This window comes from Protopterus annectens, chromosome 3.part1 (assembly GCF_019279795.1).
Source record: "Protopterus annectens isolate FY-2018-M chromosome 3.part1, PAN1.0, whole genome shotgun sequence".
Taxonomy (NCBI): domain Eukaryota; kingdom Metazoa; phylum Chordata; order Ceratodontiformes; family Protopteridae; genus Protopterus; species Protopterus annectens.
Window position 1 is genome coordinate 1,325,636,656 of NC_056732.1, and position 26,700 is coordinate 1,325,663,355.

The 26,700-nt window shown below is 40.7% G+C and overlaps 1 protein-coding gene across 2 annotated transcripts in view; it reads left to right on the forward strand.

The window, feature by feature from the left end:
* Positions 1-22,833, forward strand: part of GNAL (G protein subunit alpha L) — a 2,475,953-nt gene extending 2,453,120 nt beyond the window's left edge. For both annotated transcript variants that reach the window (XM_044067360.1, XM_044067361.1), the window contains exon 12: positions 20,377-22,833. In XM_044067360.1, the coding sequence (XP_043923295.1) occupies positions 20,377-20,523 (147 nt within the window). In that variant the 3' untranslated portion in view covers positions 20,524-22,833. The remainder of the gene's footprint in view (positions 1-20,376) is intronic.
* The last annotated feature ends 3,867 nt before the right edge of the window (positions 22,834-26,700 follow it).

Sequence of the window (26,700 nt, forward strand, 5' to 3'; positions counted from 1 at the left end):
TAATATTTTCCAGTATGTTTAGAAAGGTGTAGTGAGAATCTTGTGCCATGGTACGGGATCTGTTGCAAGCTACAATTTGGATTGCAGTCTTACCTAGTGTTAGTTGCACCTGGAGAATTTCAGATGCATTGTGTTGGGCATCTAGCCTGGAGGTGTGAATATCCTTGGTGAATATGGACACTCCTCCATCTTTACTGTTTCGGTCTTGGTTTGGTGGCCAAAAAGTGTGGAAAGAATTGTAGCCTATTATTGCAGGGGTGCTCTCTGGAGCCTTTAAACAGGTCTCAGTTACTGTACAGATATCAATGTTCTCCATTTTTAGGAGTGCCGAGAGAGAGTGCATTTTGACGTTTAGACTTCTAGCATTGAGTAGCATTACCTTCAGATTTTGCATGCTTGTATCTGTTACGGTGGTGGCTTTGTCCTTTGAATCCTGCCTAAAAAGGCACTATAGGGGTAGCAAGAGTTTTAGCCAGTAACCTGAATCCCAGGGGCGACAGGTGCAGACCATCTCTGGCAAAGCATCGTGGTTTTTCAATCATGTCATCGCAGGCAGACAGATACTGGATCCACTTTGAATGACACCAGAAACTTAGCCAATTGTTGAAGTCAATCATTTTGTTTTTATACTGTGGTATCATTCTGGGCGAAGGCAGGATGCTACTCAGGGCTAGGGTCATACCTGCCCAGGCCACATGATCCGAGAGCTCTTCCATTTCTTTTTTCATGTAGTCCAGGGAGGTACGTCTCAATTCATTCACTCCAACATGGACAATGACAGAGTCGTATTTGTACTTGTTGTGGAGTGACTTGAGTGCATGCATTATGTGGCAGATCCTGGCACCCGACAGACAGCTGACTGTAATTTTCTCCATGCTTAGTCTACTGAGTGGGACATCAGTGTGCCTGACTATAGAGTCACCTATGACTAAAGTGTGGAGTACATTGTCTTGCCTTAGGAGCTGTAGTTGGGTGGCACACTGGTGTTTTGAGCTATGTGTCACTTTGGTCGTGACTGGTGTTTGTTTGAATTTCAGCTACGGAGGTCCTTGTTGCTTGGGCAGGTTAATGTTAAGGGCCTCCACCTATGTGGGTTTAGTGTTGCTATGTGTCGGTGTTGATGGTGTGGGTTTTGAAGGGCTATGTGTTGCTTGAGGTGTAGTGCAGGTGTTAACCTTCTCCTCTTAACTGTCTAGCATAATCTTGGCTGGCGATAGCTTTGCTTCCAGTTTGGCTATGTAAGTGCATCTTTCGCAGGTTGTAGTGTTGGGTGGTAGGAGGAGAGGGTTGTCTGTGTACATGAGGCAGTTGCTGCATTGCCCCAGTATGCTCAAATTTACCTGGCGGACAGGAGAAATCACCGGAAGCTGACCCTTGGACATGCCTGTTTAGATGCTTTTTTTGTAAATTACAAGAGCTGTTTTCCCTTGCCTTTGCAAGGTACTTTACAGTTACAGGCTGTTTAGTGCCTACAATTAATTTCTCCTTATTAATAAGGAGAGTTGAGTGTTTGTATCGGTTTAAGGCTTCTGAGTGCTTTCCAGCAGGTTCTAGAGCAAGTGATAGTCACAGGGGTTCAGATATTAGTGCTACTACTGAGAAACCAGATAGTTTTAAGGGAAAATTTGAAGAGCAGACGTGCTGGCACCTGGAAGTAAGTTAGTCCACAGCTCTCTAATCAAGTGTAAGCCACACTCCTATCTAGTAAGGGACCCATGCCTAGTCCCATCCTAGACCATTCTGTACAGTCACAACTGAGACATCAGATAGGACAGCACAGACACTGGGATCAGGAACGAGAAGGTGGAGGTGACAGGAAACCAGACTTGCTAAGTTTGCATTCGAAGGGACAGGGATATTGATGTCTTAAATGGTTTAAAAGGGTGACTGTGAAGCACAGCAGTCTGACTGCATGGCCTTTTGGGAATAATTTGTCCACTGTACAATGTCCTAATTTAGAAAGGAAGATGGGGACACACCATCACCCTTGTTAATATTGTTATCATTGTCAATAGATGAGGTAGAAGTCATATAACGGCATGTAGGTTTGAAGCCCACCTTACAGATGTGATGGTTACCAGGAAGAAGCTTTTCAAAGAGATGAACTTATAGTTGACTGATATGGGTGCTTGAAGGGAAGTTAAAGTTTCAAGGAGCAGAAGGATTCTTCATTAGAGGGTAGTGTCAGAGTAGCCCTTTTCATGATGCACTCAGTAAACCTCTGATGAGCCACTGTTCCACATTTCTAGAGGCTATAAAGCAACAAAATGGCAGAAACAAATATTCTGGCACTGAAACAACTAAAGGACTATACCATACAGGTGCTGAAGGTGACTATATCAACCTGCATGTTCACTAAGGTGTATGGGTATACTTTCACATCATAGTACCATTTCAGTTTGACAATGCAAGTATTAAAAGGCCATCTGTAAACCTCCAGAACCACCAAAATGTCTTTCAGGAGACTCATTAGTACAAGCAAAGGGGGACTGCTGGAAAAGCCATGCCCTGAAATGTAGATGGCATGCCAGCTAATTGGAACATCTGCGACTTGAATGGAAGTCTTCTCTTGTATAACTAGATAAAGTGGCTGAAACCTCACTCATCTATGCCACTTAAGAGTAATTGAACTGAGTTATGGCTTTTCTTCTTCAGTGTTTGTGAGCAGATAAAATAACAAGAGAAATGACATAAAGGAAAATACAAACATCACCCTGTACACTAGCTGCCCATAGCCTACCAACCACTGACATGTTGAAGAAAAAATTAGCTTGGGAAGAGTCATGTTTCTCTTCTTCCAAGGGGTCAACCTCTGGGCTATGTCAATCCTGGGAAATCATGTGTACACAGATCAAATGAAGGTACAACTCCAGGAGCGGGCTTGAAGTGTAGTGTCAAGGTTTTTTTTGTGATACCTGGCTCCATAGAAAGTGAATTCTTACTAGAAGCATGCCTTTCTTAAAATATTTTGGTACTGTGATGCCCGTGCCCTGGCCCAGCAATCAAGCAGCATCAGTCCTCACCACTAACACCAGAGAGGGCATCTCATATATGAGGAAAGAATAACAAATACACACAGCAAAGTGCAGTTTCCATTAAGAGCACACAGAGATCACAGTCAGTCTGGGGCTGGTCGCTCCCTTGCTCTCCAGGTTCCCAGTAAGACTCCCCACTGGCACACCTATAGGGTACAGATCTCAGCCTAGTGGGCAAGCTAAAACCTCTAGCACCCTATCTGTCCAACCAGTGCTTCATGTCCCTGCCCAAGTAGCTGACACACACACACAATCACACACTTTGAGAAGAGTTTATACAACCACACAGACACTCCTGGGGAAGGCTGGCACAGGTTCCCAGCTGTGTCCCCTTTTCACAGACTATACGGTAGTACCCTGCCACCACCGACTAATAATTATCAGCTACTCAAAGGCCCCTAAAAAGGTGTCCAATTATTACTGTGCAATATTATTATCCAATTGGTAGTATAACTAAACAGTCAAGGCTTATTAGCGGGACTTGGGACAGGATACCTAATACATGCAATGTACTCTTAGAGCTTAACGTATCTCTACAAAAAACAGCCACAGTTGAAAGGGTTTAAAAATATTTAATAATAAATAATAAAAACACAAGACAATACCTCTACTACACAGTGCTAGTTAAGAGTTCAGAGATCATAGAGAAATACTTAAAATAATTCAGTAGTACAGTTCTGACATCACAGAAAAACAATTAGTCTAATCTTTCTAGTTCCTAGCTGTTTCTAAAAGAAAACACAAGTCTAAGATAACTTACATAAGAAAACAGGCAGAGTGTTGATGAGTTGGATGGTCAAGACAAAAATGCTTAATGCCTTCTGATTCTCTCTGTTTAAATTGATATTTTCAGTCCTGATTCCCATTACATCATTTCACACTTTCCTGGTGTTCCTAGGCGAACAGATACCAGATAATTGTTATCTTGCACCTGCAGAAAACTACAGCCGTAAAAGACATTCCACATGAAAACTCTAGTAATTATTCCTTAAGTTAAAACAACAGAAAGAATGTGCTAGCCCAGACGGAATAACTACGAATCTTTAACTTCAAAGGACAGACATGAAGTAATTTTAACTTCAAAGGACAGACATAAAATGCTTGTCTTAGCTTTCTTTACAGCAGAGGGCAATGTTGCTGCTTAGTTTTAAGTTCAACATTTCACAGCATATTCTTTCATTTACAAAACAAGCTTGTAGTTCAACATTTCACAGTATTTTCTCTCAATTAAGAAAACAAGTCTGTAGTTCAATATTTATATTTACAAACGATAGAAATATCTGCACAATTCTATCTGGCTAGGCTGGCAGCCTTCACATCTCTCCCCCCCCCCCCGGAGAACTCAAGCTAGTTTTTCAAGTGACCCTTGAGAAATGCTGCTTGAGAGAGTAAGGTCTGTCTGAGTGTACCTCACCCCATTCCCTGTCTTGAGAGCCCATCTGCATTGGCATTGCTACTCCCACTGTGGTGGTGCACTGACATATCATATGCTTGCAACCCTAGGCTCCACCTTAGCAACTTGGCATTTTGCTGGCTGGCTCTGTTTAACCATGTTAGGGAGTTGTGATCTGTCATAACAGTGAATTTCCTTCCATAGAGATAAGGCTGAAGTTTATGCAATGTCCACACTATGGCTAGACATTCCTTTTCTACAGCTGCATAGCATTCCTCCCTGGGTTGAAGCCTATGATTGAGATAAACCACTGGGTTCTCTTCCCCCTCTGAAGAAGTCTGGCTAAGTACAACCCCGACCCATGGTTTGAAACATCCACCTGTACAACAAATTCTTTGCTGTAATCTGGACTGGCTGACATAGGGGGTCCTCCCAAAGCTTCTTTAAGCTTTAGGAATGCCTGATCACATGCTGAGGTCCACACTACCTTATCTGGCCTGTTCGTCCTTGTCAGGTCTGTGAGAGGAGCAGCTATGGTACTATAACTGGGGACAAACTTTCTTTAGTACCCTGCTGTCCCTAAAAATACCCTCACCTGCTTTTTTGTAACAGGTGTAGGCCATGCCTGAATGGCTTCCACTTTGGCAGGTTCTGGCCTTATCTTACCACTCCCCACTCTATGTCCTAGGTAGGAGACCTCTGCCATAACCACCTGACATTTGCTTGGCTTAATGGTCAACCCTGCCCTCTGTAGTCTGCCCAGCACCTCCCTGACATGCTGAAGGTGCTCTTATCATCTAGGTAAGCAAGGGCAAACCCTCCTACTCCTGCTAGGATATGATCTACCAGCCTCTGGAAAGTCACTGGGGCATTCTTCATCCCAAAGGCATCTTTGTGAACTCATACAAGCCAAAAGGAGTCACAAAGGCTGACTTCTCTCTAGCACTGGGAGTCAAGGGCACCTGCCAGTAACCCTTGGTAAGATCAATGGTTGTAAGATACTTATCCGCACCCAGCTGCTCTAGGGTCTCATCTGTCCTAGGCATGGGGTAAGCATCCAACTCTGTGTGACTATGTAACTTCCTGCAGTCCACAAAAAAACTGGTGCTGCCATCCTTCTTTGGCACCAGCACCACTGGGGAGGCCCAGGGACTGTTGGACTCTTGAATCACCCCTAGTTCCAACATCTCCTGTATCTCCTCCCTCAGAGTCTGTTTGACTCTCTCAGGCACTCTGTACGGGGCCTGTCTAATAGGCCTTTGGGGTCCTGTATCCACCTGGTGCTGCCCCAGGTGGGTGCACCCTGGTTTCCCAGTGAACATGTCCCCAAATTCCTGCAACACTGCTCGGATTTCTCGAACCTGGGTAGGAGGTAGCTACTGGGACATTGCTACCCCTTCCACTTAGATGTCAGCCAGAGCCTCATTGAGGAGATCAAGTCCCCAGATCTCCCTCAGAGTCCTCCTGCAAGCCACTGCAAATGCTCAGCCCAAGGGCCTCCCTATTATAGTAAGATTTCGTGTTAACATGGTACAGTTTGTGCCCCTGCCTTCTGTCTAGCAGTTCCACCATGTAGTTAACATCACTTACCTTTCTTACCACCTTGTAGGGTCCCTCCCAAGCTGCTTGCAGTTTGGTGTGTCTGACAGGAATGAGAACCATTACCTGCTGCCCCACAGCATAATCTCTAGCTCAAGATTTCCTGTCATACCACACCTTTTTCTGTTGTTGGGTGTCTGCCAGGTTCTCCTGGGCCAAGCCCATGAGTTCCCTGAGCCTTGTCCTGAGGTTTAGGACGTATGCCACAACAGACTTCTTGTGAGACTCGCACTCACCTTTCCACTCATCTCAAATTAAATCTAGAGGTCGCCTCACCCTATGCCCATACAGAAACTCAAAGGGTGAAAAACGTGGATTCCTGTGGAACTTATTTGTAAGCAAACAACAGGTAGGGCAAATATTTGTCAACAGACTCCTTGTGAGACTCGCACTCACCTTTCCACTCATCTCAAATTAAATCTAGAGGTCTCCTCACCCTATGCCCATACAGAAACTCAAAGGGTGAAAAACGTGGATTCCTGTGGAACTTATTTGTAAGCAAACAACAGGTAGGGCAAATATTTGTCCCAGTCCCTCTTAAACTGATCTGCAAATGCCCATAACATGAACTTGATTGTAAAGTTTAACCTGTCAACAAGACTATTAGTCTGGGGATGGTAGGGGGTGGTCTTCATGTGCTTCACCCCACAGGACTTCCACAGACAAGCCAGCAGGTCTGACATGAAATTGGCACCTCTGTCAGTCAGTATTTCTTTTGGGAAACCTACCCTGCTGAAAATCTCTAACAAAGCATTTGTCACCTTCTTTGCCTCAATGGAGGACAAAGCCACTGCCTCAGGGTATTGTGTAGCATAATCCACTACCACTAGGATATAATTTTCCCTGTGGAACTTGGGGTATACAGAGGACCCACAATAGCCATAGCTACCCCCTGAAATGATTCCTCAATCACAGGCAAAGGCGTCAGAGGAGCTCTCACCTTGTCTCCTGCCTTGCCTACCTTTTGGCACTGCTCACAGGTCTTGCAGTACCCTGTTACATCTCTAGAAATTCCAGGCCAATAAAACTTCTGCATAATACACCTCTTTGTACATTTTATGCCCATATGACCTGCAAAGGGAATGTCATGGGTTATGGCTAGAAACGCCAGATGGTAAGCTCTAGTTTCTACCAACTGCTGTAGTCTCTCACCTTCTAGCCCTCCCTCAGGGGTCCACTCTCTGTATAGTAGCCCTTTGTCCCAGTAACAGATTCCCCCTTTCCTTGAGAATCAGGTGCCTCCCTAGATACCTGCCTCAGGCCTTGCAATGTAGGGTCTGAGAGGAGAGCCTGTGTCAACTCTCTCTTTCTAACCCTTCCCAGCTCCCCTTCCACAGGAAGTCTGGCATCCTCTGACAGTGGTGCCGCACTGTCAGCCTGGGTAGTACTACTCACCTCTACCTTTGCAGTCACTCTGTCCAAGGGACCATCAGTACCCCAAGCAGCTGTGGCTCACCTTCAGTCTCACTGCTACAGGGTAGCTTCCTCCATACAGTAACCACCTGACCAGTCCTGGTGGCAAGTATGAAGTCTGTCTAGGTCTCCCCCAGGCTACCAGACCCACATGCTTGTCTCCTAGCCTGACCGCATGTAACTGCATAAGCACATGGTACTGCCTCATCCAAATCCTTCCCTATAAAGCACCCCTGTTGTCTCAAGACAACCTACTATTGGCATTTTGTCTTTCCCACTTACTGGCTCCCTCACCTTTATGTTCCCCACCTTGACTCCATGATCACCTGTATGCCACATGGCCCCACTGGTTGCATTCAAAACATTTAACCCTAGCTCCTGGACGTGTACCTGGACTAGTGGCTTCTCCTGCTACTAGCAGATTCTGTTGTGGCAGTCTGTGCTGCCTACCATAGGTTCCTTTAGACCCATGAGCAGTTCTGGGGTCTCCTTCCTGTGCAGGGCTGCCCTGCTTGCCAGGTATAGGTCTCCCTTCTTCCCTAACTCATCTGAAGTAGCACATTGTCTATCAGCTAACCAGATCCTCATGTCCTCAGGCAAAGTGCTAAGAGCTTGTTCCCTCAACAAAAAGTCTGCCAGCCCTTCAAAAGTAGTGACCTGACATCCACTCACCCACCTATGGAAATAAGTGCTCAATTCAGCAACATATTCACACACACTTTCATCTGATGTTAGCTTAAAAAACTCTAATAGACATTTTTTTACAGCAGTATAATCAAAACATGCAACGTCAGACATTTTAGACAATACAGTTACAGCTTTACCATGGAGTAAGGGGGTCAGGAACCGTACCCAGAGCCCTTGGTCAACTTCATACTGTTTACATACCCTCTCAAACATATGAATGAAACTGTCAAAATGATCCCCCTCTTTAAACTGCAGAAGAAATTTACTGGCCTTTTGTGATTCTGGTGTCCAGTTACTCCTTTCCCCATTGCCTCCATGACTCTGGTGAAGAGTCAGCATCTCCTTCTCATGCTGCCTTTGTCTCTCCTTTCCCTCAACTTCCAGATGTAACAGTTTCTCATTCTCCTCAGCATCTAGATGCATCAGTCTCTCAGCTGCTTCAAATTCCACACACCTGGCCTCCAACTCAAGTCTCTTTAGCTCCAGCTGGATTTTTAAGTTCACTGCAGAAAGGTTGATCTGTCCATTTTCTGAGGGTATTATATTTCCACTGCCAGTCTGATTGTCCTCCTGGTTGCTGTAACCAAGGCTGCAATAAGGTCTGCCTTAGTCAGCTTTCCATGCACCAGTCCGCTAGCCTGGCACATCTCCACCAGCTGGCTTCTTGTCAGCTTTCCATACTCCTCTGCTGACATGCTGCCTGCTCACCCTGACTAACTAAGCTAAAAAAAGAAATAAAACAGTTGTGATCTGAACTCTGAGTATTCACAGCGTGGCTGACTTACAGTACAAAACACTTTCAAAGCTCACTGTACACAAGATACAGGAATTCACTCTACCCACACCACTACAAGCCAATTAGTATTTGCCAACCAATTAATATGTGATGTGGATATCCCAAAGCTGCCAAACAATATGTGACGCCCGTGCCCTGGCCCAGCAATCAAGGAGCCTCAGTCCTCACCACTAACACCAGAGAGGGCGTCTGATATATGAGTAAAGGATAACAAATACACACAGCAAAATGCAATTTCCCTTAAGAGCACACAGAGATCACAGTCAGTCCGGGGCTGGCCACTCCCGTCCCCAGTAAGACTCCCCACTGGCACAGCTATAGGGTACAGATCTCAGCCTAGTGGGCAACCTAAAACCTCTAGCACCCTCTCTGTCCAACCAGTGCTTTGTGTCTCGGCCCAAGTAGCTGACACACACACACACACACACACACACACACTCACACACTTTGAGAAGAATTTATACAACCACACAGACACTCCTGGTAAAGGCTGGCACAGGTTCTCCAGTTGTGTCCCCTTTTCCCAGACTATACGGTAGTACCCTGCCACCACCGACTAATAATTATCAGCTACTCAAAGGCCCTTAAAAGGGTGTCCAGTTATTACTGTGCAATATTATTATCCAATTGGTAGTATAACTACACAGTCAAGGCTTATTAGAGGGACTTGGTACAGGATCCATAATACATGCAATGTACTCTTAGAGCTTAACTTATCTCTACACAAAACAGCCAGAGTTGAAAGGGTTTAAAATATTTAATAATAAATAATAAAAACACAAGACAATACCTCTACTATACAGTGCTAGTCAAGAGTTCAGAGATCACAGAGAAATACTTAAAATAATTCAGTAGTACAGTTCTGACATCACAGAAAAATACTTTGTCTAATCTTTCTAGTTCCTAGCTATTATTAAAAGAAAACACAAATCTAAGATAACGTACATAAGAAAACAGAGTGTGATGAGTTGGATGGTCAAGACAAAAATGCTTAATGCCTTCTGATTCTCTCTGTTTAAATTGCTGTCTTCAGTCCTGATTCTCATTACATCATTTTTTTACACTTTCCTGATGTTCCCAGGCTAACAGATACTACATTCTTGTTATCTTGCACCTGCAGGAAACTACAGCCATAAAAGACATTCCACATGCAAACTCTAGTAATTATTCCTTAAGTTAAAACTATAGAAAGAATGTGCTAGCCCAGACAGAATGACTCAGAATCATTAACTTCAAAGGACATACATGAAGTAATTTTAACTTCAAAGGGCAGACATGAAATGCTTGTCTTAACTTTCTTTACAGCAGAGGGCAATGTTGCTACATTGTTTTACGTTCAATATTTCACAGCATATTCTTTCATTTAAGAAAACAAACTTGTAGTTCAACAGTTCACAGTATTTTCTCTCAATTAAGAAAACAAGTCTGTAGTTCAACATTCATATTTACAAATGATAGAATTATCTGCACAATTCTATCTGGCTAGGCTGGCAGCCTTCCCAGGTACACAGACACTGCTTCATAGCAGGGGAATATAAAGTGCATATCCCCCTGTTTGTTCACATAACAAATTACCTCTTGCTTGATCAACTTCACAAGGAGAGGTTTCTTTCCTCAGCCAACTTTATAGTACTTGAAGGGTAAAGAAAACGTTCCTAAACTCAGGAGGTGTCTTCCAGATACTACACCTTACTGGTCTAAGATGGTTTCCCACCTCATTACACAGGCACTGGTGGTTAAGCATCTGGTATGAATCTGAGAAAAGAATTTCCATAAGTTAGTGGAGTAAACCTACCATTTCTGACAGCCATGGTAATGATCTGATGCACTGCCACCTGAAGATCAAAAAGTGAATCATAACTCTGCAGCCACTGGCAAAGACTATTGGATTGTCCCCATACAATTAAAAATCAGGAAAACTGCTTTCATGCTTCAAAGGCAATGTAGAAGAGAAATGGCTATACACTAGTGTGTTTTTACTCAAGAGGCCAAAGTTATAATCTCAAGGACCCTCAAGAAATATCACAGGACAGAGTCTCATTTTCTCAAATAAAGGAAATTCTCTGCAAATGGAGCAAAAATGTTACCTCCCAAATAATATTCCTTCACAGTGGCAAGATCCTACTCAGAGCCTCTAAGAAATTGCTTGAAGGGGTCATCATCGGCCAGTCCTCAAGGTAGTCCACTGAAGGGCCTTCCCCATCACTGCTACAGCTTTGAACAGGTAAAAAGCATCACTCTGTAATGGAAAATAAGCTATCCCTGAGAAAAATGCAGGAATGTTTTTTGAGATATGCCCTGTGAGGTGTCAATGTATTCTACTGAAAGGCCTTCCTAACCACTGCTAAAGTTTTGGCACAGACTATATGTCTGTGAACAGACCAGAGGGCAGCTCATTGTTCTGGAAGTGGAGCTGATGCTGAACAAAAGTTTAGGGCTGTTCTCTGAGGTTCTTCATGCCAGGAAACATCAACTATGACCAGAAAACATTTAAGGCAACAGCATCAGTGAATGAAGCATACCACTATGACTCTCGTGTAACATATGTGTTTATCTAAAGTCACAAGTGTTCCAAGACAGGCGGACACTCCTCCCATTGTCCTTGAGTTCTGGAAGAAGTCTGAGTAGTATTTGAATAGTGAACTAAGCTGTACAAAAGCAGTATTAAATAAGAAAAAAATCACTAAGTGTGCAATCTTCAAAATAAATGTGTGACCATACATACACACACACACACACACACACACACACACACACACACACACACACACACACACACACACACACACACACACACACACACACACACACACTATTATATGATTGTCATTTCAAATGGTAACTGTGACATGGATATCCCACCATTGCCAACCAAATGTGACAACCCACCACTGGACCAAACAAACAGGGGGATATGCACTTTCTAGCCCCCTGCTATGAAGCAGTATCTGTGTACCTGGGAAGGCTGCCAGCCTAGCCAGATAGAATTGTGCAGATAATTCTATCATTTGTAAATATGAATGTTGAACTACAGACTTGTTTTCTTATTTGAGAGAAAATACTGTGAACTGTTGAACTACAAGCTTGTTTTCTTAAATGAAAGAATATGCTGTGAAATGTTGAACTTAAAACAATGTAGCAACATTGCCCTCTGCTGTAAAGAAAGCTAAGACAAGCATTTTATGTCTGTCCTTTGAAATTAAAATTACTTCATGTCTGTCCTTTGAAGTTAAAGATTCTGAGTCATTCTGTCTGGGCTAGCACATTCTTTCTGTTGTTTTAACTTAAGGAATAATTACTAGAGTTTACATGTGGAATATCTTTTATGGCTGTAGTTTCCCACAGGTGCAAGATAACAAGAATGTAGTATCTGTTAGCCTGGGAACACCAGGAAAGTGTAAAAAATTATGTAATGGGAATCAGGACTGAAGACAGCAATTTAAACAGAGAGAATCAGAAGGCATTAAGCATTTTTGTCTTGACCATCCAACTCATCAGCACTCCGCCTGTTTTCTTATTTACATTATCTTAGACTTGTGTTTTCATTTAGAAATAGCTAGGAACTAGAAATATTAGACAAAGTGTTTTTCTGTGATGTCAGAACTGTACTACTGAATTATTTTAAGTGTGGACAGCTGACCCCAGGGGAGTCAGAGGCGAGCTGTCGAATGCAGACATTCTGAGGGGGAAGCGACAACTCTTCAGAGTCAAAGTCACCCCCCTTAGCTGCCGTCAAGGTTACTGCTCCGAGACACACTCACTACTGACACTGTCGGCCCCGACCATGTCGGGGAGGCAGTCAGAGGCAAAGACGTGATGACTGTCAGCTCTAACACCCAGTTCCCAGGACCAAACTGATGACTCCAAAACTACAGTTCGGATTGGAGAAAGAGCTAAGGGATGGAACAGGGACTGTCTCATGGATCCAGAGGGGGATGGAGTAGGCATTATCCCCATCTAAATCTGGGCTTTGAGAAATTGCTTCATCAACTTACCAGTGTCCTTAACCAAAAGGCTCCGAGAAGACCTGATGGAAGAAGAAGTTGAAGCAGGTCTGGACATCCTTTTAGGGAAGGTCTCCCAAAACAGAGATCTCTGAACCACGGTGCTCAGCTCCGAGCTGGGAACCGAGGTCTGGAGAGGAGAGGCAACAGTCTGAACAGTGGAGGATGGATCTGAACCCTTTGGTTCCAAGGGTTTAGTCTCCTTTTTGGCAGGCTCCAAAAGTGATGAAGGAGACCGTCTGGGAGACCTTCTTGTGTGTTCCCGGGCCTCTTTTTGATTCCTGGAGGGGGGTGGAGGGGGGTTGAGCCCCTAATGAAGAAGGAGCTGAAGAAGGGGACAAAACTGGAATTAACCCCTTAAGAGTCAATTTGTTGCAGAGATTCACAAGAGCTTGCGCGTGAAAGCCCATGCAAATGGAACAGCTGCTGTTCAAATGAATAGGCCCTAGACAATTGATGCACTCCCTGTGGGCATCAGAGAAGGGCATCTTATGCCCACAGGAAGTGCACTTCTTAAATCCTAGGGGCTTGTCAGCCTAGTCTGATTTAGAATCAGCCATCACTAAAGAAGATATATTTTTTTTAAAGGAAAAGATAGGAAGGGGAGAAAAAAGCAAGAAAGACTATGGCAGATAGAAACCTGACTACAACTAGGAGCTAAGTAGAAAAGGAAGGAAGAAAGATAAAAACTTAAGAGAAAAAGAACCACTTACAGTAGAATACATGATGAAAATGAGGAGCTCAGAACTGACAACCTTGCTGCTTGAACAATGAGTAGCAGATAAGATCTGAGGCATTCTGGGGGAAAGGGTGTTATGGGAAGGTAGGAGGAGCTTCGACCCTCAAGCTTGTGAAATAGCTAAGTCTATTCTGAGGGTTGGAACCAAGACGTACAAGTTAATGACTGAATGAAGATGACAACATCAGATTATAATATTAAATTTTAACAGTCCTGAGTAAGTCTGTCTTCTCATCTGAACACAGAAGCATCCCAGTGCAACAGCAGAACCTCCACATCACCTCAGACAACTACTATTCAGCATGTACGTTATGCTTAACATAAAATGTACTACTTTGCCCAAAAGTACATCCTACCCAAATAGTTCCCCTTAAACCCAGCAAGCAGGTTCACCAAAACACTCAGAACATAAAAACATATTGGCAGATTGCCTTGGGCTCTTTTGCCCTCATCAAAATGTATTAGCATTGCCTTTACCTTAGATTCAAACTTACAATCATCCACAGCAAACTATACCTAGATCAAGTTGCCTATACACTTAATTTAACTCATTTAATAACAGTCCCATTTCAAAATTTTAAAAAGACTAATAAGGGTACATTGTTGCCAGTAACATACACAAATGATTTCACTCAACAGTTAGGTATTGTACACATTCTCAGTGGTTAATAAAGCCTTACCTCTCTTCTGGAATTCCAAAGATATTGCCAGAGATCACAAAAAAAAGACCTTCATGGAAAAAGGATTCCAGTGCAGTGAAGAAGTACATTCCAGCTGCCGGAGAACTTGAGACATGCCATCCAACAGAGACATTCATCAGTGGCTGCTGACTATGCCACTACATTTATTGGAGTTAGATGTACATTGATTATTACAGTACTCAGCTAAGGAAGGTAACTGGTACAGCCCCCAGCTGATGAAAGTAACCACTACGGAGAACAGATGAGGAAGGCAAACAAAAATTTCCACAGACATTCTGGCATTAGAATCAGTAAGTTCTAAAATGTTAACACTACCTGATCCATCAGGTATGACTGAAAAAGAGACAGATAGTTGAATACCCTTAACAAATGGCAAAAGAGAACACCCCTTTGCCAAACCTTTCTAAAGCATTTAACTGCTTATCTGGTGGATTTAAAATGAAATAATTCTGTCCTTTTAGCCTTATGCTGAGCCAATGGAGTAACAGTGGAGTTCATGCCTGTAAAATTATGTCCACCTCATTAGGGATTGATAGATGCATGTCCTGGTGCCTCAAGTCTGCAAAACTCCTAGCTTCAGTGATTGGATGACCATGATTTTTTCTTTCTTTTTTTTCTAAAGGTAATGACTATTTTTTTTTCCTTTTAAAAAGAAAGACCACTAACCCATCCAGCAAGGACATCATGAGACACAAGGGTTTCCTCAAAATATAGATATTGCTACAGGATGCTAGTGACATCAGATGGGTCAAACTGTTCATCTCAGAGGCAAGGAAGGGTTTTCCTGCTTCTTCTTTAGACCAAGTGGTCTCTGTACCACTATGCATGAAAGAAGCCAGAGAAACAGCACTTGCACACTTAGTAGCAGGTGAATGCAGGAGGGAAGTACTTGCCACGCATGGATGACAGGGTGGAGGCTAGTGCAGAACCAAATATTTGTATCCACTGTTATTCCCAAATATTGCATCCCATATCTGGTTCAAGTACTTCCCATTAAGTGGTGAGCCACTTTGGCAAGTCAAAAGGGTGGGTATGACTTTGAGTCTTGCAAGCATAGAAGGACCTGTAGAGATCTACACAACTCTTACTGGTGAGTGACATAGAGGAGGTGAAAAGATTATTGAGCCCAAGCATAGCTTCAGAATTCAGAGGTGCAGTGGTGTTGCTTCTGTGCTGTCTTCTGTGGCTATCCTCTAATGATAGCCCAGAGCTATCCCCAATGGCTAAAAAGAGAGCTTACTGCCAGTGATAGATCAGAGACTGCCATCAGACTGCTAGACTTTTAACTAAGCAAAGGCTTTTGCCATAGCCATGCCAGGTTTCCTGCTCCCTTACCTTTATACTCTCCAGCTCATGCATGAATCACGCAAAGGAACCCCTAACAAACACTTCACTGACTGCTCTCATCATAGCCACCATACTCATTTAGACAAACCTTCAATGTCTTTCACTACATTATTTTTGAGTGGCTAGGCTGACCTGGTACCAAAGGCAAGCCATGATGTAATAAGACTGGTAAATTTTCATCCATGCAGACTGCACTACTGACACCTTTGTATTGGACCATTAGTTTACCGTATACTGAAATTCAGTGTTCATCTGTGTAGACTGTGTGTGGTTTTCTTAACTCTTCTGTATGATTATGTTTTCTTTCTGATGTTTTGAATCACTTGCTATTTTAGGAGGCTGTCTCCCCAGGTCTCCCTGTAAAATTGGTACTGGCTGAGGTAACTAACCCAGGTAACAAACAGAATAAATGGATGTATATCACACTCCTCTCCCTAACGCAACTGTAGTTTGTGTACTAACATTTAGTCAGACAGCTGCATGAGCATTTAGTTGCTTTATGCTTTTCGGCATTAACAGTGGGAGCTCTGTCACACTTCAGATTAGGACTGAGATCCAAAATGCATGGTAAGAAAGAAATGGGGAACATGGGAATGGCACAACCTTCAAGTCTGGAATGGGGATGACTTGGAGTGGCAGTGCTAGTGGGCAGCAAACAAGGCCCTGGTCATGCCCACTAGAAATATAAGAACTGCCATGAGAAGGATGTCAAAAAATAAATTGTAGTTATTATTCACTGCAAAGGTCCTTTTAAAGTAAGATACAGAGGATTATGATCAGGTGTCTAATCACAACCAACTTGCAGTGCATTTGAAAAATGGATGTCAAGAAATTTGCCTTGACAGCGGAGTGAAGTAAAGCCGGAGAGGTGAATCCTGGCATCCATTTCCAGAATACATAACTTGTTGGTTAGGATCACATAAACATGATTAGAATTCTTTGCTATGTGTACAGCTTTAGCTGCTCAGGTGTACCACCAGTTACTGACAGAAAAAAGTGCAACAGCAAAAAAAGTGTTTTACGGCTTTGACAACTTTCACCCAGACAGTAGCCAAAAACATGTACCTCTATGCACCCATCAGCTTTAAAAGCTATTATACATTTCACTGTGACAAATGTTTTTGTGTGGGTAATTGCACAAAATGAATTACAGCTTTCTAAGCAGTTAAATACTGCAGCATGAAACTCTAGCATAGCAGCTCTGAAAAGTGTGCTTTCCTGATATACAAGCATATATTGCTGCTGATTTCAGAACACAATCTGCATACTTCATATAAAGTATGCATACTCTTAACTGGGAATTTGAAGACTTTAGAGAGCAACTATGGCTTGCAGTTAGTGTAGAGCATTAAGGCTCTGAACTATTAATAAGGTGCTTCCCAGAGTCAAGGGCACAGAGGTTTTAATTCCTTCCACCTCTCTTTGTCTACTGTATGATTCTGACCAAATCACTGGAGTGCTCCCAGCTCACCCAATAAAAGGGGTGGTTGTCCTCAGTGAACTGACCCGGTTAAATTAATAAGTACAAAAAAAAATGCTTCATCTGTTACACTTGCAGTGAAGAGATAAACAGATTAACATATATTTCTGACAAATGAAATAACTGATAGAAAGTTGTAAGAAATAAGCTTCGCTCCAATCCCAAGATTCAGCGGAAACTACTGAATGTGACAACTGCTTTTACAAAATTCAGATTAAGGACAAACATCCATCTCACTTTAACAATGTTTCTGATGATTCAGATATAGAAGGAATGGAAATTAGACCAGAACTATAGAAGGCTAAGTGACAACTTTTAAAAGTGTTGCTGTTGTGAACCTTCTCGGTCTGGAAGTTCACTTTGTCCTAACATCTGGCAGCAGAATCCTTAATTCTGCTTTAAGAGATGTCACCAAGTCTGTCTGCACAGCTGCAAGTTTCCTCAAGAAAAATAACATAAATAAAACTTAACAGAATACATTTTATGAGAGCAGCACAGATGCAATACATGTAATCTACAGGTTTTCAGATTACAAGTCTTTTCTCTGGAGCTTCAAATTATTTTAGCAGAAAAATGTGCATCAGACCTAAAGGTGTTACTTATAGAAAGGTGAATATCGTTTTGACTTACAAGCACTTTATGAAGACAGATGGATGTGTAAATATTATTTGTACTTGTATACTAATTTTTTAACCCATTATCTGCTTACTGTTTTCTGCCAAAACATTATTGCAAAAGAGAAAGACCAGATACAGATATGTCTTATTTTTTCTAACCATTTTTGTTTCCAGGTTGTTCCTTCCCTACATCATTTGGCTATTCAAAACTAAAATTAGAAGATTCAGCAATAAATTTGTTCCAGGTGTTGTGGTAATACAGACAACAGCCGGCAGCATTTTTTTTTTTGCTACATTTATGTTTTTTCACTGACAAGTAATTATATTTGTATTATTTATTTTGATTCATTTATTGGAAATGCCATAGCATCTATGATTTTTTCTGCTTTGATTTGTCAGGCAGTCTTGCTAAAAGAATGGATACAGAAGGGCCCAATCCACTGATGGACCCATCTGGTGCAGTAAGCCTGTCTTTCAGCAAAATAATAACCCGTCAGCAAAAACAGTGAAACACTGGGCAAAGTAAGGCTGAATGGTTGAGATTTACCTACATGAAGCAGTAGTGGGAAGCTGTGGCAAAAATCTTACAGTCACAAATGTCCCAGGTCGATGCACAGAAGGGTAAAAGCCCTGCATATGATTGTATTCATAGGTGTAGTACCAGGCTGGGCCATTTTAAGCCTAACCAATTCCCCCATGTGAGAATCAAACCCTGCACCTTGTGTTTGTAAGGTGAACAGCTTAACCATTATGTCAACCTCCCAACTCTTTAATTAGCAGCACAGGCTGGTGCAGGAAGGGAGAGGAATGCCAAGACTTGCTGCTCATCTGCTTTGGAAATACAGTTAGGTACATGTGCCTGCAGTGCATTTTGTAATAGAATCCCCAGTGTAGAACTAAGAAAGTCAGGAGGTGGCAGCACTAACGTAGTGGGGAGCAAGGCTTTAAGGTCATGGAAGTAGACCTCTCACAAAGGTCCTATGCATGCCCTTTCCTTGAGCTTTTGCACAGCTTGCACAGACAAATGTTATGACCTTAACACCTAAACCCTGAAACCCCTTGCAGGATGGTACTGTTCTGTGTACTTGACTCTTGCCTATTAGGAGCCAGATGAGCTGTAGGACCGTCATTACTGCAGAAATGAATGGGTCATCATAGTGCAGAGGAGAAGAGGAAGGATATTAACAGTAAGGATGGAAATAAAAATGCAATGGTGGATTCTCTGGCGAAAGTATGACATCCCTGTTTAACAGGGCATTAAATGATAAATGGTGCTAGTATAGACGATATCAGGAATGCATGCCAGCTCGTTATCAAGCACATTATTACTAGTCATTGAAGTCTTCCTAGCATGCCAGCTAGTTATCAAGTACAGTAGTACTAGTCATTGAAGTCTTCCTAGCATGCCAGCTAGTTATCAAGTACAGTAGTACTAGTCATTGAAGTCTTCCTAGCATGCCAGCTAGTTATTAAGTACATTAGTACTAGCTACTGAAGTGTCCCTAGCATGCCAGCTAGTTATCAAGTACATTAGTACTAGTCATTGAAGTGTTCCTAGATCAGGAAATTCATGTCAATAGAACTAACATCATCTGTCAGGACTAAAGATTGGCAATAGACCAGTTACATGAACAACAAATCAGAAAGGAATGCTGTCTGGTTAATCACCTTAGATCCTTGGATATAAATGCTAGAGTGAACTGAGAAACTGCCAAGAACAGATGTTGAAAACATCAAACTAAGAACATAACACAAGTATACAGGACAGCAAGTACTAAAACAAACAGTGCAGGAAAAATAGAACAAGGCAAAAGGGAGAAATACAGTATGCAGGGACTTAGAAAGCAAAAGTGTACTTCCCCTTAAGTTTCATAAACTCCGAACAGTCCAAGACATAAAGCAAGTAGAAGATAAAAGGTGAGGAGGGTTGGTAGCAGTACAGCCTTCTACACCAGCAGTAACACAGAACTTTTTATTTAGACTAAAAAAAAAAAAGATGCGTAAAGGTTATTCTGATTGTTTCATCTGAATCACTGGATTTGATTTAACATGATTTGAAGTGAATCAACCTTATTAATGTTGTAAAAAGTACTGAAATGCTGAAATGAAAACAGAATTACGTTATCAGCTGTTATGTTACCATCAAGTAATTTATTATTCCATTAATTTAAAACCAGTGCAAGACAGTGAAATAAAACACAATGTTCTGTTTCTAACTTGCACTATTTATTCAGACTGTGAAATAACTTAAGTACTGGCATTCAGAGATTATCTAAGCACTTTCCCATACAATGACACACAAGTCAATGACATCTGAAAAACAAGTATTTCATTTACATTTCTTTAGCCTACCAAGGTTGATTGTTCTGGTCAAAAAAAGTTCACCAAAACTGGTATGTATGTTTGTGTATACGTATACATGTATAAGAGAAAGAGAGAGGTGAAGAGACTATGCATATTTTCTTGTAAACAGTGCTCAGATTGCTTCTCTGTGTAGTAACTCACAACCTCCACAGTCCATTTCAGAAGTATTTTACACACATATTTTTCCTTCTTATTCTGCAGAGGATCAGCACTGCAAGTGCAGATGGAAGGCACTACTGCTACCCTCATTTTACATGTGCAGTAGACACAGAAAACATACGTCGAGTATTCAATGACTGTCGAGACATCATTCAGAGAATGCACCTTCGCCAGTATGAACTTTTGTGATCAGGAACAACTTGGAAACTGGTTTTAAATTCTTTGTTCCTTTTTCTACAAGCCCTTGCAGGATGAAAACGTACTACTGAAATGTGTGTCAGCCTCTCAGTTCGATTTCCTGGATAATTTAACTCCGATATTCACAAGCAGTTTTCTTGTATATTTTTTTATTTTCTTTTTTTGGGGGGGTGGGGGGACTGTGCTCTATTTTGACAGGACACATTCTTCTCATTCTGTTAAGCCTTTGGCTACCTCTGAATAATATTTATTTTAGCCCTTTCCCAAAGAAACCCTGATATAACCTTCTGCTTGCATTAAGCAGCACTGGATTCAGACCAAACCCTGTGTGGTGTATATACATATATATATATATATATATATATATATATATATATATATATATATATATATATATATATATATATTTATCCACTCAGAACATGACACTGAAGCATACTTGATGAGAAGAAAAATGCACTTTGTATCAGGTTATCTAAATACTGCTGAGGACGTGTACACATGATGTAGCAACACTACAATATTTATTATTCTGTCATTCATTTTTGCTTTCTGAGTTGCAGGTCGACAGAAGAAGTGGCCTCCCTCTTTTGTAAGCTGTTAAAGGCACTGAAGTAGTGCAAACAAAACATAAAAAAGAGGCACAGTAAGGATAGACAATTCAGAGTTTGAAGCTAAATGCCTCTGATAACCTCAGGCCTTTACACAGCAGCTGCTTTCAGCCTACTGCATTTAGGCTAGAATTATAATATTAATTGTTCTGACCACAAACAATTCTTTTAGTTTAGATCATTCTTGGACAGCAAGTCCAGTATAAATATAAATATAAATATATATATATAATTTTTTCGTTTTGTTTTACTGCTGGTTTATTATCTTGTACAGACTGTAAAATGTAATATTATTTTGTACAACTTTATTGAAGAAAAAAATACTTGTAGACGATCTTTGTGCCTTGATTATGGCTGTACCTGTAAAATGAGCTAAGATGTAAGTATGTTTTTGATTGCGCTGTACAGCTTGATGTCAACCCTATCTACAGCAGCGACTGGAGGTAGGGACTTTATCTGTAGAATTTAGTTTTTTTCTGGTTTATATAAAAAAGGAAATGCTCTTTAGTAAAAAATGTATAAATTATGCAAATTAACCACTTACCTTTACAAGTGAGGTCATACAGTGACCAGATGTTGCAGCAACATGCCTTTGTTTTTGGATACTCAGCTTTAAAACATTTGAGTCCATCCAAGTGTCCGAATTGCAACCTGGCGTTGTCTTGATGGGAACCAACTTTTTTTTTCTTTTCCTTTTAAAGAAATATATGTTCTGTAATTCTTTGGTCATTCAAAGCCTTTCACAAATGCAATGGCATATTGTGAATGTGTAAGCGCCATCAGATAGGCTCATTAAAATCCTTGTATTGACAGCAGCTTTTATTGTGGAAGCAAATAGTAGAGGAAGAAGGTGTAAACCTTTGTGTCTGGCCTAAGAGAATTACAATATGACATTTTTTTATTTCTCTTTTAATAAAGAGACACATTAGAAAATGTTTTATTTTAAATATTGTATAATTGAAATGTGTGAATATTTCTCAGACTTGAATAATTTATGCAAAAGACATTCTCAGAACAATTTGTGGTACAGTTAAGATTTTAAAAAGCAAAATTGCTGTAGCAATAAGGCATGTCCTTTTTAGTATCTATTACACTGCTTTATATTTTATACATAGGTGTATTATGTCTCTGTGAGTATATACTTTTCATTTGTCTCGGAAAACCTGTACAGTTTGTACAATGTCTAAAATTACAGTTGCAATAACAGAAATTCAGAGAAGTGTTAGCCTACATTAATTCAGAAACTTATTTATTTTATAAGTTAATGCACTGTCTTACTTTCTATAAATATTATGTTGCTTAAAATGAAACATTTAAAATGAAGCATTACAAAAGTAGCATGAACATATTTATGAAAACATGACTTTATTTAGGAGCTATGATTCATGTTTCATTAAAATGTAACATTTTTATAACCAGGAACTAAACTCGTACAGAAGACCCCTTAATATACAAAATGACTTATGGTAGCATGTAAAATGTACTATAAGATTCACACAAACAAAAGTGTACATTTTAACCAAGAGCAAATTTAAATCCTAAGATTTTCTGCATAAATAATGTTAACAGTAGCAATCAGTTCACCTGTTTTTGAGTCATAACAGCACACAGAGAATGAAACTGAAAATACCACTGTTGTGAAACAAAGAAAGCCTTTGTTTGTCCTGATTAAATTATTCTGGATATCAAACAGCCCACTTTGTACTGAAGAAGCTGCCATGACACTAAGATAGAAAATACAAACATAATACACAAGATCTGAGATATGTATTCTGCACATTTCATCTTAATAATTCATCAAAAATACACTTCCAAGCAGTAACTTTGTTTTTTCAGAAAACAGACTATGGAAAATGCAGCTAAAATAGTTTATGATGTATGCCTTACACCATGATATTTATATTATGTTGTTTGTTCCCAGTGTAGTTATCCACACAGATCTCTAACTTTTACTTACTTTAGTAACCTTCACACAGTAACATTACAAGAATTATTTGTTATTTTTCTCAAAAGAAAGAACAGCAGTGGTAGACAATTATGACAGCAAATGTCTCAGGGTATTTCAGACATTTTTTTATAACATTTCATTGAACCAGATGGTGTAACACATCCCACACATTTCAGATCCATGCATTTGTAGTCACAACTGAAAAAGTAGGAACCCCCCCCAATGCTCTCATTACAGACCTCAGTGAGACAGAACCAAGGAATACAGACTAACTGTAACAGAAAAACAACACTCCATTCAGAAAAAGCAGATGATAAATGAGATTACCTTAAATATGCAGTTACAGTTTTTATCCAGTATTCAGTCCTTAACATGCATCTATATGCCTACTACTCAAATTTAAGACAGAATGATCAACATGATGACCAGTACCAAGTTATCATAACCTTTGCTGTTCATGCAAATTTAAAATGAGAGAAGATGGAAACCACCCCCCTGGTAAAAAGGCAATGATATGTCAATTGTTTAGGAATGCAAATTCATATACTATGGCAGCTAGCATTCTGTTTATATGGTGCAAATGACAAACTAAAAATAAATATGTCAAGTATGAGTGCAGCAGAGTTTTTGAGGATAAAACATTTTTATACAAGATGGACCAGGATGTGTGGTTAAAGATCATACTATCTTGCTGATAGAGAAATTAATGCATCTTGTCTGTGAGCAAATGGTGCAGCTAACCCTTGAACAGTTGCTCGCATCCCATGTCCAACCCGTGTATCTCCGTTCATTTTATTTGTTTTAGTGTTCTATTATCACTAGGGAAAAAACATTGCCTCAGTCATCCTTGAACTTGTTCCTCTCTAGGTGTCATATGTGGATCTCTGCTGTAGATGTCAGAATTAAATTCCTGCCACGTCTGCCCTTCAGTGAATACATCACGAATCTAAAGATCAAAGCCAACTTTGTGGGTGCAGCAAATGATAAATTACTTACTTTTGTAATGAGTTAATGTACTTCATTTCTTTAGAGTTAAGACTACTGTCTGCAAATTTGTGGTCCTCCTCAGTAAATGGGGAGGAGGATGTTTTACTGCATCGTGTGTGTTTGAGTTCAGTGATATCAAACCAGAAATACGGAAAGTGCACTATAGCGAGTCCAGCTATTTTACATGCAATTGATTTGTGGTCATTTTGCAGTCTGTGCATACAGGGAGTGGACATGGGTTAGCAGGAAGGTTTTGTATGACCTCGATCTTGAGAACTGCAAGTGCATTTTGACTATATCGTTTTCAGCTGCAGGCAGGGAACTGGAACATTTCTTTTTATTCCCAATTGTAATTGTATTTTCTTTACAGTTTTGTGAAAGTGAAGTTAGTAACTTTAAGAGTGCATAGGGGCTTGCTCAAATGCAAATTATTTTATTGTTTAAATTTCTGGATTCAGTGTTGCAAATCCTGCCTTATTGCTTCCCCATAGATTCAAAATCCTGGTTTCACTGACAATGTGGAACAAATTTTATGGCATTTCAATACTGTTAGATGACTGGTATATGTCCGCTTGAGAGTGAAAAGCTTGGGAGAAGCCATTTTAGTGGAACCAAGCAAAACTCCAGAGTACACACACTTGCAGCTGTAAATCCAATTAGTCTTACATGTCAGATTTTCAGTGTTCATGTCTCTTAAAATGAGTCATTTGGTAACAGGAATATGCCAGACTGCTAACAAGCAAGTAAACCTAAGAAACTGTATGATTTCCTAAACGTATAGACTAATGCTTACTTCTGTGTGCAGACGGTATGACCCTGAATCACTTTATTGTCAAGTTAAGAAATGGACTGCTAGCATTGCTTTGCACCTCATATGTTCTAGACATGTAGCTCATCATCAGAATTGTGAGCATCTTACCACAGAGCTTAGTCCTATAAACTGAACTCAGAGCCTGTTTCACAGTATCACTGGGAAGACAAAATCTGCTAACAGGCAGACTTGTGCAAAGTAACACGTACATACATGGAGATGTACATTTCAGTCATGTCTACAGCAGACAGTAGCCAAAGTCAACAAATGACTTACAAGAATGAAATGCTGTCTTCTTCTGTCTCACTCTCATCACAACCTGGCAAGTCATAAGCTAAGATGGAGCCTTATTTGTTCAATTATGAATGCTCAGTGGTGGTATCACACATGCTTTCTTATTTCCCTGGTCCAGGGACTAGGTTTCCTTGTTGGTGGACAGTTCATATGCTTTGGCTCTTACACTTGTAGGTATGACCCAAGAAACCACAAGTGGGGAAGTTATACTGCCATGTACTCACTGGAAGCAGTAACTTTTCATCATCTATCAGCTCAGGTATAGCCAGCGCAGAGAGATAAAGCCCTGTGCAGAGCCCCAGTAACCAGGGAGTGATTATACTGACAGGGAGAATAGACTTGCCTAATCTAAGGGAGAGAGTGGTTAAGCCAAATGGACACACTGCCACTATCCCTCAGAGGAAGGGCAGTGAAGCAAAGGGGTTATTTGAGGACAGATGTTAGTCTCAGAAGTCCTCACAGTAAGTTTGTAGAAGTGCACACTCACAAAGAGAGGGCATTCTGAGCTACTAATGTAAATTATTCACTTGTTACCTAGGTAGTGGGGCTAGACCGCCCAAAATGCACTCAGGATGCCAATGACAGCACAAGTTACCCTCAAGTCTGCCTGAATGATGACCCCTCACCCCTTGGACAAGTCTCATCTCAACTCCAGGTGGATTCTAGAATGGAGGGATGAATAGGCTCTATTGGAATGAGAGGATGATTAACGGTCTGCAAGCACAGTGGCAAAAGTAACCTAGAAAAAAATCTATCAACTTAAGCGTCACTAAAAGCAAGTTGGGTTTATCCTCTAACAGTCTGCAGTTAAGACCTAGTAACTGCTAGTTGGATATCCTGTAAGGATTGGCATGATTTTAAAAATTTCTGCAATCATCATCTTAATTGATATTCTTTTTTTTTCATTATAATTTTTTATTAATTTTGATATAAGATAGTATAAAAAGAAGAAAAAAAAGAGAGAAGGCTAAAAAAATGTCAGGTGCGACATATTACATTAATCTTTATCTCCTTCCTGCACTCTCTCTCAAATATGTGACAGCCTGAAAAGAAGAAGCAACTTAATTATACTTTTTCACTCAAACCGCAAAGGTAGCAGATCTAATTATAATACATTATTAGTGATGAAATAATTGAGGCAAGGAATACCTCTTTATCATGACAGAACTACTTTGAGTCTTTACCAAGAAATGTAAAACGAGCAAATAGAATATTGTCAAACTATGAATGCAAAAGCCGCTAATATAAGGCAACCTAACCAAGATGTTCTAAGAAAAACTACGCTGATTTAAAAGCCAAACATATGATTCTTAAACGGGTAAACTATATTAAAAACCTAATAACAGAGGCTCGCCAACCTGATCTAAAGGAGCCTTAACAGAAGTTGGTTAATTGATATTCTTGAGCAAAGAGGCTTGTGAAAATGCTATTATTTCCACATTTACAAATAAAATAAGTAATTTATTCAGATGATCTCTGCAGTGAGTCATATGACAATTTAAAATTTGTTGTCCCTT